Raw genomic sequence first — 15,671 nt, forward strand, 5'->3', positions numbered from 1 at the left:
TTCCACGGGCGACGGGTGGGTGGCGGACGATGACGAGAGTGAACAATGAAAAGAACAATGAAAAGAGTTTTTATTTTTCATTTTTGTTCTAGAAATAGAAAAATTAAAAAAATTAACTTATGATTCTAGTCCAAATCTATTTCTAGAGTAGAAATATGTTCCAAAAATAGAAAAATGAAATTGCGTTACCAAACAGATTTCTATTTCAAACTTATTCTGGGGAAAAAAAAAAAGAAATAGAAAAATAGAATGGTTATCATTAATGTCCTAAATATCCCATACCAACACATAATTCTCTTTCTTCACGTGCTACAAGAGATCATTAGTAAATGACATCCACTCAATAATCTTCTCTAAGAACTTCCAAGACCTTTCCCAGGTTCAGTTTTATGGTACTCACTGGCATCAAATTGACTACTTAGTCATTTTTAATTGGTAGCTTCATCTGTTTGCTTGCTTGTGAGTGCCCACAATTGCCCTCTCCTTTTGATATTTGCTCGTGCATCCATGTTAAAATGATGTACATGGTGCAGTTCACTTGATGCCTTGATTGCCGTTATGGTGGGACGCAGTAAATTCAGTAGACTGTTATATGCAAGTTCCTTAGAGAAATATCATGTCTTATTACCATTTACTCTAAAAGGGTTTTGCATGTCTTTGCCAAGTAGTCGCTAGGCTCTTTTCCTGACAAAAAACATCGTACCCCTTTGAAGCCAAAGGCGAACTGTTTTGGCTGCATGTAGGTTGCTAGAATGTTTCCTTCTTGTAGTTTCTACCTGTAGGTCACCGCATGAGATTGAATCTCGTGGAGGAAATGCCAGATTCGGTCGCAGTAGGAGTTTGAGTGCGAATGTTTAAAATCTATAACCATAGACCTCGGACCTTAGACCATCCAGTACATGAAAGAGAATGATTTACTCTACGTTGTGTGTTGAAAGATGGGACAAAGGGCAGGGGTTTTACAGAAGCTAGTAGTATTTTAGCCGAAACTTAAAATGACCATATCCTTAAATATAAGCAGAACTTGACTCAAAAGCCTTCTTTTACCTAGTGAAGCATCTTGCTTGTCTCCTCAGTAGAACATCAGGTTCTGTTCTCCCAATTCCTCCGCAAACGAGCTGTTTTCAGTTGGACGGCCAAATAAATCTTGTCCATCATCTTATCAGCCAATCTAAAATAAGCTTGTCTCCAGGAACTTTTTATCACCAGTGTGCCGCAAACAGACCAGAATCCCACCAGAAATCCCAGTACGATGCTTGCATAAAACCATAATTGTCCGTGATGATCTTCCTCATTTCCTTTATCTTCACTGTCATGATCTTGTGCGTCCGGCCCCGTTGGAGTTGAGCAATTCCGCAACAACGGAAGCCCGCAGAGGCCCGAATTTCCCTCAAAGCTGGATGGATTGAACGTTGTGAACTGGTTGCCTTTGGGAATTTCTCCGTCCAAGTTGTTGTGTGACAAGTTCAAACTGTTCAAGAATGTCATGGAAGACATGCCGGGAGGAATTTGGCCTGACAGGCGGTTGGATGAGAGGTCGAGAGTTTCCAACTGTTTCAACCCTGATATGTTGCCCGGTATGGTTCCCGTCAGTTGGTTGTTCGACAAATTCAGTGCCCTCAATGTTGAGAGATTTGATATCTCTGGAGGAATTTCCCCGGAGAGGTTATTTCTTGAAAGGTCTATCATGTTCACCAGCGGAATCAATTCGTCATACTCCATCGACCTTCCCTTCATGATTAACTCAATCTTTCTAGAGAAGAAACTACGGAATTCCGGGGGGAACCGATAGTAAAGCTGTAAAGATTTCATCCCTGACATATTGCCGAAACATCTGGGAATTGATCCGAACAAATCGTTATTGGCGAGGTCCAAGACATGCAGGTTCAGAGAGTTGCACAGTTGTTCAGGAATTCTTCCACTGAAACTATTGGACTCGAGGATCAATTCGGATAACGTATTGAGGCTTTCTTCAGTCCACTGCGGTATTCTCCCGTGAAGTCTGTTTTTCCCTAGATCGAGTGTGTACAAGCAAGTGCAATTTAACGGGCAAGAGGGTAACTCTCCAGAAATATTGTTGGTGCTCAGCTTTAGCCATTCAAGGAGAGGTAGTAACGAGCACATTTGGCAGGGAATGTGACCGGAGAAATTGTTCTTGGAAAGATCCAAGAACTTCAGTTTCGGCATAACGATCCACCCGGCATAAATATCTCCAGTGAGAGCGTTGTTCGATAAATCGAGATAAACCAGATTCTTCAGCCTGCTCACTGAAGAAGGTAGGTCTCCGGTGAGTGAGTTGTTCGACACATCCAGGTACGTTAAGGCTGACATGTGGCGGTCGACATTTGCTGGGATAGGTCCTGAAACGAAGTTGTTCTTCAAATAGAGTTGAATCACATTCGACCAGAGTGGAAATGAACCTTCCAACCGGTTGGAAGCTAAGTTGACCATAGGTTCAAAACCAAAATCTAAGAGTCTGGGAAGTTTCCCGACTAATCGATTTTGGGAAAGATCTAATTTCCAAAGTTGTCGAGACAGTTCCCACAGCCAATCAGGCACCGTGCCCGAAATCGCAGCTCCTGAAAGGGTTATGCTTGACAGTTTCTTCTGATTCTTCAGCCATTTGGGAAATTCCGGACCCAAATGGCAATTCTTAATTGCGATGGAACTTAAATTGAACTCAGGTACCCAGCCACGGGTGGATCTGAACTTCAGTGAATTAGCCCAATGAGATGATATTTTGAGAATTTCCAACTCTTTTAGATTCTGGAGATGACTTTCCGTGACAAGACCTTCCCAGGAATTCGAATATAGGTCCAAAGTGGTCAGCTTCGACAGTCGTCCAATGCTTTCTGGTATGGTACCATTCATGTTATTGAAGGACAAGCCCAGCTCAACCAAACGTGATAGATTTCCTAGAGAACTCGGGATCGGTCCCCAGAAGGAATTATGGGAGAGATGAAGAAGTCTTAAATATCTGTGCAATCCCAGAGAGTCGGGCAACGGACCGTTGAACTTGTTGCTCCACAAATCTAGCTCCTCTAAGTTGCTATTAATGCACCCAGACAAGCCCGCTGCAAGCTCGCTTATGTTTCCTGTCAAGCTATTTAAGGACAAAATTATCTTTCGCAGTTTGCAAAGCGCACCCTCTGCAACAGCGGGAATAGAGCCCTTGAGTTCAGAATCCATGAGCGTGAGCTCAAGAAGAGTTGTGATGTTGAAAACCCACCGAGGCATTGTGGAGTTGAAGTTGTTAAAAGAGAGATCAAGAACCGAAAGCGATGTGAAGTTCACAAACGACAGAGATTCAGGGAACTCAGAGAGCTGACAGTCCTCCAAGTGCAACTCCATCAGAGAAGGAAGCATGTTAACGTTCTCCAGCCAACGAGCAGATCCCTTCCGGAGATCGACGCCTTCCAAGTTAAGGTAGTTCAAAGAAGAGAGACCAGAAAGCCAATTTAAATCCGACACTCGGAGCTCTTGACGGGAATAAAAGTTTAAAGTGAGGTCAAGATAGCGCAAGTTCGAGAGATTCCCTAATTGGGGAGGGACTAATCCACCAAATGATGCTTGGGAGAGATTAAGATAGGTCAGCGTCTTGAGAGAGCCTAAGAAACTGGGAATGGGATTGCCTTGGAAATTGTTGTGGCTCAGATCCAAGTAAGTCAAGTACTTCAAAGCAAGCAAGGAAGGACTTACTTGGCCGCTCAGACACATGGGCTTGTAATCTTCTAGTGCAGATTCAGGAGCACCGTTGTCATCATCTACAATGTCATCGCATATGTCGGGGCTTCTGAGATCCAACTTCACAACACGGCCCGTGTCGTTGTCACAGCTCACGCCAACCCATTCGCAGCAATCGCGGCCAGTCCAGGAAGAGAGCCAGCCGGAAGGGTCTTTGAGACCAGCTTTGAGTTTCAAGAGGGCTCGTCTTTCCTTTACGGGGCAATTGGTGGTGTTGGAGCTTATTCCATTGGCTTTAAGGGAAAGAAGCTGTGAAAGCAAGGGGAGAGAAAGAAGTGGAAGAAGTAGAAAGAAAGCTTTCATGGTGATCATCTTCACTCAACAAAATCTAACATGTTTAGGGACTTTTATGCACAACCCCAAGTTAGAAATCTCGACGGTTCTCTTGGAGTAGAAATCTTGACGGCTCTCTTGGTTTCTGCCCATTTCGTGGAAAACAAGGGAAACGTCCGACGTACGTTTCACAGAAAATGAATTAATTAAGAAAAATATTTTTCAAAAAATCAAGATATGAAATACTTAAATAGAATTTTCTATTCCTAATTATTCTGAATCTTTCTTCTTTAACCAATATTTCAAATATTCAAATCAAGAAGTTAGAATTGGTCAAATGATATGAATATGATCAAGTTACTATTTCTATTTAAAATGAAATAAGACAATAATTCATTTTATTAATATTGAATATTAAGTAAAATTTTTATGAAAATGAAGAAAAAAATTCAATTATTATTACGTATTAGGATAATTTATATGCATAGAGCAAATAATTACACCAAAATCGAGTAGTTAATACATTACTTTATTTTGATAGAAATAATAGGATGGTCCAACGGGCGCAATAAAAAAAAGAACTCGTTTTTTTTATTAGTTCATTTATTCATAATCATTAACTAATTCATGATAGAACTGATTATACTCCATTCGAATAAAAGATATTTTTTTTCTTTGTAGAAAACGCTAGAATATCCCACACTTTTCTTTCAATACCAGGGAGAAGAAATAGAATTAAAAGAAAAGACGAAATTACTAAGATAACTTTTAGAAAATCATGTATTTTTTGATTAACTACTAGTTTAATTCAAATTTTAAAATCCAAAAAATGTGTACCGGTTCTGTTATTAGAAAAAACACTTTCAAAAATAAGGAAAATATTTTTCACTTTTCAGAATGTGAAAAATATTTTCCACAATTTCTTCCACCTCAATTTCTTTAACCAAACACATTTTTTTTTTTTAAAATCGAGTTGTTCTTTTATTTCTTTTTCTCTTCTTCTTCCTTGGTCGGTCGCTTGCCACGGTGGCACCAAGTGACCAGCCATAGGCGAGGCCGAACTAGCCCAATGCCACCGAGCCTCAAGGCCCACCAAATTTGGCCACCCGGGCAAGGCTTGAGCCCCGCCTAGCTCATCAGATTTGGTAAGGCCCCAACTTGCTTGACTGACCTCGAGCCTCACCAAATCTAGCCACTTGGAGCCTCGCCCGAGATCACCAAACGTCATGGCGAGCCTTGCCCAAGTCGTAGATTTGGCAAGGCCCTAGCTCACTTGATCAACCTCAAGCGAGCTCTAAGCTAACTAGATCCAATCACCTAGGTGGGGCTCGAGCCTCGCCAGACGTAAGGCTCTAGCGACCTTAGGCGAGGCTTGAGCATCGCATAGGTGGTCCGATCTAGCCGACCTCGTTGGCCCTTGCCGGCCTGTGGTGTGTTGTGGTGAGGCTCTAGTTCGCCTATGCTCGGTCGTCTGTTGCTATGATTGACCAGCTAACGAAAAAGAAAAAAACAAGAAGAAAAATTAAAATATTAAAAATCAATTGAAAAATATAATAATAAAAAAAATGATTGAACTTTGCACAAGGATTTGACACCACTTTGTACTGCATCGTGTCTTAGACGCCACGTGAACGTCTCAAGGAAGCTGCCTTCAGTAATTCACGAAACAGAATAATCATTGATCGTGGAAATATATCTATGTAAGTTACGATGAATCATCCACTTCAATTCCATTTTTTTTCAGTTCCCCTCTAGTAGGCTTTACTGCTGCATGATTTTTGAGGACATATAGGATCATCTTACGCTATGAGGTCCAAATGGCTAGGATCAAGATGAACCATTTTCTTGTAAAAGTGGATTGCTCACCTCCATCTGATAGTTGGATCGTCAAAATTAGCTCTTGCGATCATAATTCGCATTCGCACTGATGTCTTCTTTGTTGATTCTTATTATTGCAATGCGAGACAATGTCAATGACTTTGAACTATGCTTCATTTATTTCATAAAAAAGTAAATTATTTAAAAAACTTTTCTTGAAAATAAACACTTGTGTCACTTAAAATAATTAGTTAATGGAAAACATTTTCATTATTGCCAATAATTTTATGTCTAAATATTTTCATGGATGATAAATATATTTTTCGTTTATTCATTTTTGTAATAGATATAAGTGATCATTTTTAGGAAAATATTTGTAAATAAATATATATATATATATATATATATATATATTTGGCAAAAAACGAAGCCTAAAACTAGATTTTTATTCTTTATTCTTGTAGATTATTTTTCTTTTGAGGTTCTACATTATCAATAATATGCACACAAGACTTGATACAACCATACCAATTCATTTGATCTTTCAAACTAAGGATAATAACGCAAAAGATCCAAGAACTTTGATCCAATGTGCAATATCATCTTTGAACTTTTAATTTGTTTAATATGGTCCATAATTAATTATTATTGTTCAATTGAGTTCTCCATTATTTCAAGTTAATTTGGGTTATAATTTGGAACCTTTTAATGGAGGGACAAAAGAAACATGACACATGGATTATTCAAATAAAATATTCAACTCAAATTAGAACGTAATAATCCTTTTAATTTGTTTAATTTGTTCAATTTGGAAAAATGATTTTCCATGTTATTTGATAACATTGATTATTATATTATGATATGAATTGAATATTTTATGTGTATAATCCACATTTAACGTTCTTTTTTCATTCATTATTCAAACTTCCCGTATTAAAAGGCAAATTTCAACAAATTTAATTAACTTAAATTAATGGAAGGGTAATTCGAATATTTTCATATAGTTCATGGATGAAATTGAACATATGTCAAAAGTTCAATGATCATATTAAATAAATTAAAAGTATGAGGACAACATTGCACATTGATTTAAAGTTCAAAAATGACATTACGTATTATGACATCTAAGTTTTCGCTCGATGGAATCATGAGCCTCGAATGCTTAACAGTCAATGTTGCACCACCAAGTTCGCCATCAAACACGCCATTCGCATTGCCATTGTGTTTTCCCGTGCCTCATCATATTACCGCAAGGACAACCACTTCAGCTTGTCCAAGTCACCCACTCGCGACCCTTCAGCCTTCATACGACACACCTTCTGCCGCGGCGCCATCGGACTGCCAGCACAGTGACACATCAGCGCCACCACCGCCCCGACCTCACTGCAACAGCAACTTGCTCCACATCCATTGCCAATGCCCAAGCTACCTATCGCACGTTGCAACATGCGGAGTCCACAGCAGCATCCCACAAGTATCAGCTGGCGTGAGGCTGTGCTAAGGAGTCAACTAGTCAGCCACTCGCCCTGGGTTCCTCTCCGTGGTGCAACGACAACAAACGGCGGAAGAGAAGGGGCCAACGTCTCTTCCTTGTGTTCTCCTCATACGGCAGCACGTTCATTTCCATTCCCCTCCTTCACGCACGTGACGATCTCTCTCTGTCCTTCTGCTTTGCGCATGATCGCTCAAGCCGTGCAACACTCCTCCTCATCTCACAACCGCCGGCGACACGGTAACTCGACTCAGTCCTCGCCGTCTCGCCTTAGTCGAACTTCGAACTACAGAAGGTAGCTGCGACCACAGGACCTCCGAGACTCCATCAAACCGTGGAAACCACTTGCTTTGGACTCGAGGCAAGTGGGTTACTTCCCATTTATGCTACGGAGGTCGATTTCCGTACATCAAGGTTGATTTCCTCGAATTGTAGTTGCCTCAGTTGTTTTCATGCTTAATCGTGTTCATCAATGATTTCAGAATATATGTGTTGCAAGTAGTATTAAGATTTTAGTACATTGAGTATATTAATATGTTGTTGGAATGTTGGCTATTGAAATGTGCATTGGTTTGAACTTAACTGACACAAGTCGTGGATGAATCCGAGGTTGTGACTGTTTTTGGGTCAACTTATTGTAGGTCGAATTTTTCCAATTTTGTGCAAGTTGTTATGGTACAAATTTGATGGGACCTTCTTCACGGAAGTGTGTGTTATGCCTTATTTTATGACATACTTTAATTTTAGATTTTTCGGTTTTTGTATGTGTAAACTATATTTCAAAAACTATGCGGGGTCTAAAATTGGTTTTATAAGCCATTTCCGAATCTTTGCTTGGCTTCTATTTTCTACAGAATTTTCAATAGACAATTTGGACTAGTGTCCTCCATAAAAGTTTAAAATCACATCTTAAACTATAACTTGGAATTTTCCATGATTTTTGGAGTTCAATTAGGCATCCAAAATGTCATTTCCTGACCCTATTGTAACCTGGCTTTGTACCCTGTTTTGGTTTGAAATTCAGAAAATTATTGGGACCTGTACAAGCTAAACTGGACCTTAAGCTCTCATGAAAAACGTTTCTCGGAATCTCGTCAACATCGTGTTAAAGTTTCGTGATTTTTGAAACCGATTTCTTGGCGAATGCCCTTAATTTCTATAGACAGGTGAGTTGAACCTTTTTTTTTTTGTCAATTGTGGATAAATCCTTGTTTTGCAATCAATCTTTTTGCTTGACTATCTTTGATTTACAAATGATAGTCAATGATGGACACTAAATTGCTCTTGTGCATTTTACTCAGCATGTTTAAATTGGATTATTGATATTGAATTACTACGTTATGGAATGAGTGTGTGATTTAGGAATGCCATCAATCCTCGAGAATACAATGCCACAAGTGTTAGAAGGGATACCTAGAGGGGTAACTAGGTTCCTCCGGATGTCTGGGGGTGTAACACGGTTCCTTCAAATGTCCTCGCAATGCTGGATGGATACGAGATGCCTGTGGCTAAGAGGGTTTCCCGGAAGATGTGACAATTAATTCACAATAAAGATGATCAATTGTAATTTCAAATTTTATTCAAGTTTTACTGATTTACTAGTTTTAGAGGAAATGTTTTGCATCTGCTATTCAAATTTTGAAAAAGGTTCTCAGGCAAGTTGATTTTAAAGCGATTACTATATCTTATATCTAAACTCCCACGCATGTGTTGTTATTGACATATGTGATATAGACTGGTCAGCAATTTACTTGCAGAGTGTTATGTTCACTTTTGGTAGATTATCATTTTTCATCCTAGTAGATATGCCTCTACTACCCGTGTCCCCAATGACCTTCTACGTGTCCTGATAGATCTCACATGGAACTAGACATAGCTGAACAATCTCGACTTCCTTGAGGTCACCTTCATATGAAGGTAGATGCTAGTCTCCCATCAGGCCCAGTGCTAATCGGGTTCATTGCCATCTATGCCTGGATCAGCGGGTGTATAGTGGAACCACTCCCACTTCCGGACGGTGACGACGATGGAGACAGCAGGGTCAAGTAAGACAAGGACCCGGAGGATGAGGATAGCAATTTTTGGAAAGATTGTGGGCGGCTATGTAAATAGACAATATGGTGGTCGGAGCAATACCGTAGATGGAATTTTGATATAGCCTGGAGAAGGAACATTTTGATCCCCAGTGTACAGACCTAAGTCATCAACAATTTGTAAATAAAAGACAAGAAATGGCATGGTTCTATATTTCTGTATGTGTTGCTTGAAAGTATTACATACTGGGTTATCATTACATGTTTCTGCATGCTTAAAAATGGAAAATAATTGGATAATCACGTTAGTTGTGACGTGCCGAGGACATCACAGCTCTGGCGGTATCAAAGCATTGGTTTAACTATAGTTATAAGGTACGTTAGTGTTGGAAGGAGTTAGGATGAATGTCTGTGATAAAATACTAAAAGCATGTGTTTGATTCGTTATGGACAATAGGTGATGGACTATCACTCGTGAGGTGTGGGTAATGATTGTAAGTTACTTATGTATTCTAATAACATGTATATGTTACTAATGCGATTCCAGCGATGTTTATACGATTAGTGACATTGGGTCATTGATCATTTACATGGGCAATGCTCAGTAATCTACAGGAAAATATGGTGAGATCAAGAAGTTCTTCTCCGTCAAGGACGGAAGCCACTACTTCAAGGGCAAAACCTCGGATGGAGGATATTTTGCAAGCACTTGCTAATATAGGAACCCTGATGGAGAGACAAGCCAAGCAACAACCTAAAACTGAACGTCGTACCCAGGGATTGATAGAGCAAAAGCTGAAGTTGAAGCCATCCACATTTACTAGAGTATTAGCTGGAAGGGAACGCCATGTATTGATGGATAGCCTCTACGGACAAGATCGCCTCTACGAACAAGGTTCATTAGGGCTTTCTAAGGAAGACATTTTTTGGACTGCACCAAGGTCAAGAAGATAACAGAATTTCTCCAACTGAGTTAGAAAGAGTTGAGTGTGGACCAATATGAAGCAAAAAATTTTGAACTCTCCATGTATGCTCCTAGGCTAGTGGAAGATCGAGAGGAGAAAGCCAAGAAATTTATGAAAGATCTCAGGACAGACATCAAGAATCAACTAGTGCCCCTTAATATCAAGGACTGCAATGAAATTTATGAGCGAGCCCAGCTCATGGAGCAAGAATTGAGGAGAGAATAAGTGGAGAGCGAACAACAAATTAGATTTGGACGTCAAATGGCACCAAGTTACACTTGACGTGACAAAAGGTCCCACTCCTCTCAAAAATCAACTAGCCCTTCTCCTAAGAAGTGGAATTGTGGAAGTTACGGAGGAACTAGGAAATGTCAAGCCGTGAATCAGGTGCCGTATCCAAATGACCATGCCAAATGTGTGGTGTGACATCCTGAATTTCCAGTACTGTTTTCAATTGAATAAATCAGGTCTTTCATCGACGCGTCTATAGTGCTATTCTCAGAGCTAATCACTCATGAGATAACTAGACTATTTGAGGAAATCATTAAGAGATTTTCATGCAATGCACTTGAGAATTCAACCAGAAGTCGACTGCTCAGCTGTGCTAGTTTGCAAGGGTCATTACGGCATTGTCAAAATCGATTAGAGATCAGAGATAGGTCGATTCGACCGAGATGTGTAATCAGAGTGTGGGTGATTCCACCTGATTTGCAAAATTCTTGTCGATCAGCACTAAACCGATTTTCTGTCGTTTTGGGTACTATGTGCTCGTAATTGAAACCTTGAGATTTTCACGATCATCGAGAGTTGCCAATGTGTCGAGTGGGTTCATAGTGGCTCAAAGAAAATCGACCACGGGTCATTTGCACTAAAAACCTCTTAAAACTACCCAATAGCTTAGGTCACGCTAAAAAACACGTCCAAGTGAAATTAACCGCGAATTCAGATCCGATTTCATAAATTGAAAGTTTTGTGGTGTCACAATTTATTTTAGGAACGTCGACTCATTCTTAGAAGATTTTTCAGAGATTCCAAGATTTTTACGGAAAATCGATTCGGACGTCGCGGAACTTAACGGAAATTCGGATTGGCCGAATTGAGGAGAGTTTTGACTTTCAAGCTGAACTATTTGGCATTAGGGGATTGCAGAATTGGTAAGGGCAATTTCTTCGATGAAGTTGGACATTAAATGGGGAATTTTGGTGAGGAATTGAAGCCCAAATCAATGAAATTCGGATGCTAAATTAGGAGCTGGAATTTTGGCTTCAATTTGGACAATTTGTGGAAAATTACTTGTTGGAAAGTAAATGGGAGACACAAAGGATATTTATGAAGACTAAAAGGGGGACAAGCTTTTAATGGTTTGGATAACCCTCCTTGACTTCTTCCTTCTTGGCTTCTCGGACACGCTGACCGGCACCCTATCCGCTCGCTGCTCCTGCTTCGATTTCCTTTCTCCTCCTTCGGCCTCTCAATTGGATACATCTCTCTCTTTAACAGACCTGCTTCTCTCTCCCCGTGCACGAATACCCCCACCGACGCCATCAGCTGCTCCTCCCTTCGTCGCTAGCTGCCTCACGCCAGCTGCCTCGGATTTATTTGCTGCTTCACGGATCCAGCTCCATTTCCTGCCCTTTAGCTGCCAGCGAAGCCCCACGCGGATCCAGCAACTTCCACCGGTTCTGCTCCACCATCTCTTGTTTCTTCGGTCAATCTCCAGCCAGCGAAGCCCAAGAGGTTGACCGAAGCTGCTACCCGTGTGTCGCCCAGCAAAGCAATTGAAACGAGCCGCAGCTGACCGCTCCTCTCTCCACGTCCACGCGTCTTCATTGCCTGCCGAAGCTGCTTCACGTTCCAACGCCTGGTCAGCAACGGAAGCCCACCAGCTCGTGTCTTCACCTGCTGCAGCTCCACGCCAACTCCTGCCCCACCGAACTCCCTCTCGCCTCTACGAAGCAAGTCAATCTTGCTATCACTCGATCGGTTACTGACCGAATTCAGCCGCCCTTGCCAGCAGTCCACGTCTCCTTCCTCCAAGCAACCCAGCGAGCTTCAGTCCACGCATCTTCTTCAGTCAACTCCAGCGCACGTTGAAGACCACCGAATTCTCATTTCGCTGCCACCGCTCAACCCAGCGAAGCTAGCGTGGATCTTTCCCTCAGCCGGCTGCTTCTTCACGGGCTCTCCACCGTTCGGCCCAAGTCTCCAACAGCAGCAGCCCACGTGGATTTTCTTCTTGAGCAGCCCAGCTGCAATTGAAGCCCACGAACCCAGCAACTCAGCCCAAAGAGGTTTAATTCAATTGAAGCCCTGCAGCATTTCAGCCCATCTTTAGTTGTTATCCAGCTTAGTTGAAGCCCAAGAAGCAAGCCCAAGCCCGCAAAGCAAGTCAGCCCAAGCTTAGGCCAAAGTTCAGTCTAAGCCCATAAATTTCAGCGGGCTTGCGAGGCTTGTGGGCCCGGCCCAAGTGTTCGTCGACGTTGCCGAAAACCCGAGTTTCGATCGCCGTTGCGCAGTCGTCGCGGTGATCCAGTCTCCGATTTTTAATCAAGTGAGTAATCTCACTAATCCTTGCTTAGTAGACTAATGATGATTAAGGGTTGATTAGATTTAATTAAGTGCAATTAGGTGGTTAGAATAGCATGGATTAGTGATTATTAGTTAATTGCATTGCATATTAGTTAGGTGGTTAGTGTACTTAGCTAGAGAATTGCCTATACTATTTATTGAAGGCATCTCGGGATTTTTCCCAATCCGATTTGGCTTCCAATTAGGCGTTACGGGCCTAAATTGGATTTATCGTATTTATTTATTAATTTTCGAAATTAATTTAATTATTTATTTATTTTCCAAAAAATAGGCGAGGGATAGCCGATTTAACCGGAATTTCGTGCTGATTGTCGTGGAGCAGTCCATTTATTTATTTGAGCTTTAATTCGTGTCAAATTGATTTAATGATGCATTTCTAAGTTATGCTCTTAAATAATGCAATTTTGGCTATGTGATTGAGGATTGGTCGAGTATTGGTTGTCAGTATCGAAAGTGAGCTGGTAAATCATCTGGAGAATGCACGTGACCCAGTGAATTGGAGTGTCACCTGGGAAGGACACGTGGCTCGATGATTGGATATGTCACCTTGGCGAAAAGGTAGCCTTAGAGAATGCACGTGGCTCGGAGACTCGGTATGTCTTCCTGGAGAATGCACGTGGCTCGGTGACAGAGTATGACATCGTAAAAAGGGTCGGGTGGAACCATAAAGCCATTAGATCTTGAAAGGGTCGGGTGGGACCATAAAACCACTAGATCTTGAGAGGGTCGGGTGGGACCATAAAGCCACTAGATCTTGAAAGGGTCAGGTGGGACCATAAAGCCACTAGATCTTGAGAGGGTCGGGTGGGACCATAAAGCCACTAGATCTTGAGAGGGTCGGGTGGGACCGTAAAGCCATTAAATCTTGGAAAGGTCGGGTGGGACCATAAAGCCATTGAATCTTGAGAAGGTCGGGTGGGACCGTAAAGCCACTAAATCTAAGAAAGTTGCTTGGTGGGGCCATGATTACCACCTATAAATAAGTTGTGTCTTAAGGACTGTGATTCATATTTGGGAATTGAGTTGGAATAATTGAAATGACCGGAAGTGGTCTTGTCGGTATGTAATCGACTAGGTCGATTGATCATTGCTTTGATATGATATTGTGAATTGATTGATTTAATGTAAATGACTGGTGAATGGTCCGACTGACATGAAATCGACTAGGTCGATTGATCGAGATATCGATCCGTGATGTGGTTGCTTGGGTGCCTATTGAATTGTGCTAATATGCAGGTGGAATCTAAGACCAAGGTAAGTCCTCTGACCCTTGCGTGTATAGGCGACCCGGTTAGCGTATTGGTTTCCTAATCGAGTTTTAGTGGGGTAGAACTTGCTGAGACATAGTTTCATCCCGGTTGTGGGACAACATTTCAGGCCCGTAGATGAGCCTATGAAGAAGGAACCAGAAGAGGACGATGAGCTGGTAAAAGATGAAGAGCTTGAAGGATGTGAGCTTAGTGAAGAAGAGTCAGAAGAGGATCAGGATGATCTTGAGTACGACCTGGATGAGGATTGAGATCCCATCCTCGTTTGTGAACCTTGTGTTGTGTATATAGAGTGTGACTAGAATGTTATGAATAGTCTTGGGAATAGACTTTGAGTTATGCCATGTATAAAGGTTCGGTTCTGGATTTTAATATGAAAAATATGGCCTTGCTTTTCTATCCCAATGTGTTATTGTCTGAGGATTTATAACTGCTTCTGCATGTGCTTAATAAACGAAAGGGTTGGCGATATTTAGTCCTAGGATATCGCATTATAAAATCGACCAAGTAGAAGGATGTGTGCGTGCCCGAGGATTGGAGCGTGACATGTGGTGAACGGCATGGACTAGGACCTCGTCAAGATCTAATGAGATGTTTTAGGTGCAAACAATAAGGCCACATTGGGAGGAACTGTTCACAAGAAAGTTTTTGGTGGATGCTAGCCCTACATGATCAGCACAACAACGTTTGGGCAAAGCACCTCTGCAAGGAAAACCACAACAACCACCAACTCAGGAATGAGTGTACATGGTCACTCAGGAAAAAACGAAGGCTTCCAAAGCCATTATCTCAAGTATGATTTCCTTAAATGATAGGAAGGCCTATGCATTGTTTGACACTGGTGCAACACATTCTTTTGTGTCCGAAAGATATAGACGACTAGATAAATTGAAAACTAGACCCCTCGATATGCCTTTTAGTATTTCTACACCGTTGAAGGATGCTGTGTTATCCACACTAGTAAGTGAGAGTTGTAAGATCTCTACAGGTGGACAAGATCAAGAAATGCACCAAGTAGTGATGGCCATATATGACTTTAACGCCATTATAGGAATGGATTGGCTCCGTAAACAACAGCCCAAGAGGGATTATTATAGGAAAATGATTCAATTCAACTCACCAGATGAGCCTAATTTTGAGTTCTATGGAGATGAGACAAACCCCTCAGTGACCCTTATTTTGTTAGTAGACATGTACTTCTTAACGAAGGATGTCAAGGGTACCTAACAATAGTAAAAGACCAAACTCGAAGAGAACTGTGTGGTCCAAGAATTCCCTAACGTGTTTCCCAAGCAATTACTAAGATTGCCACTAGAATAGGAAATTAAGTTTGTAATTGAATTGGTTCTAGAAACTAAACATATATCAAAAGACTTGTATAGGATGGCCTTAGTGGAATTAAAGGAGTTGAAAGTATAATTACAAGAATTATTCAATAGGGGATTTATTAAGCCAAGTGAGTCCCCGTGTCTGTCCTATTTATAAAGAA

The 15,671-nt window shown here is 41.3% G+C and overlaps 1 protein-coding gene across 1 annotated transcript; it reads right to left on the reverse strand.

Moving 5' to 3' along the window:
* Nucleotides 1–1,083: 1,083 nt before the first annotated feature.
* LOC120290791 (receptor-like protein EIX2) lies at nt 1,084–4,056 on the reverse strand. The gene has a single exon (XM_039307213.1). The coding sequence runs from the start codon at nt 4,054–4,056 to the stop codon at nt 1,084–1,086; it is 2,973 nt and encodes a 990-aa protein (XP_039163147.1).
* Between the last annotated feature and the right edge of the window lie 11,615 nt (nt 4,057–15,671).

This window comes from Eucalyptus grandis, chromosome 2, assembly GCF_016545825.1.
Source record: "Eucalyptus grandis isolate ANBG69807.140 chromosome 2, ASM1654582v1, whole genome shotgun sequence".
Lineage (NCBI taxonomy): Eukaryota > Viridiplantae > Streptophyta > Magnoliopsida > Myrtales > Myrtaceae > Eucalyptus > Eucalyptus grandis.

Bases quoted from the DNA above. Each gene is read 5' to 3' on its own strand.
- LOC120290791 (XM_039307213.1), bottom strand. From the start codon at position 4,056: ATGATCACCATGAAAGCTTTCTTTCTACTTCTTCCACTTCTTTCTCTC.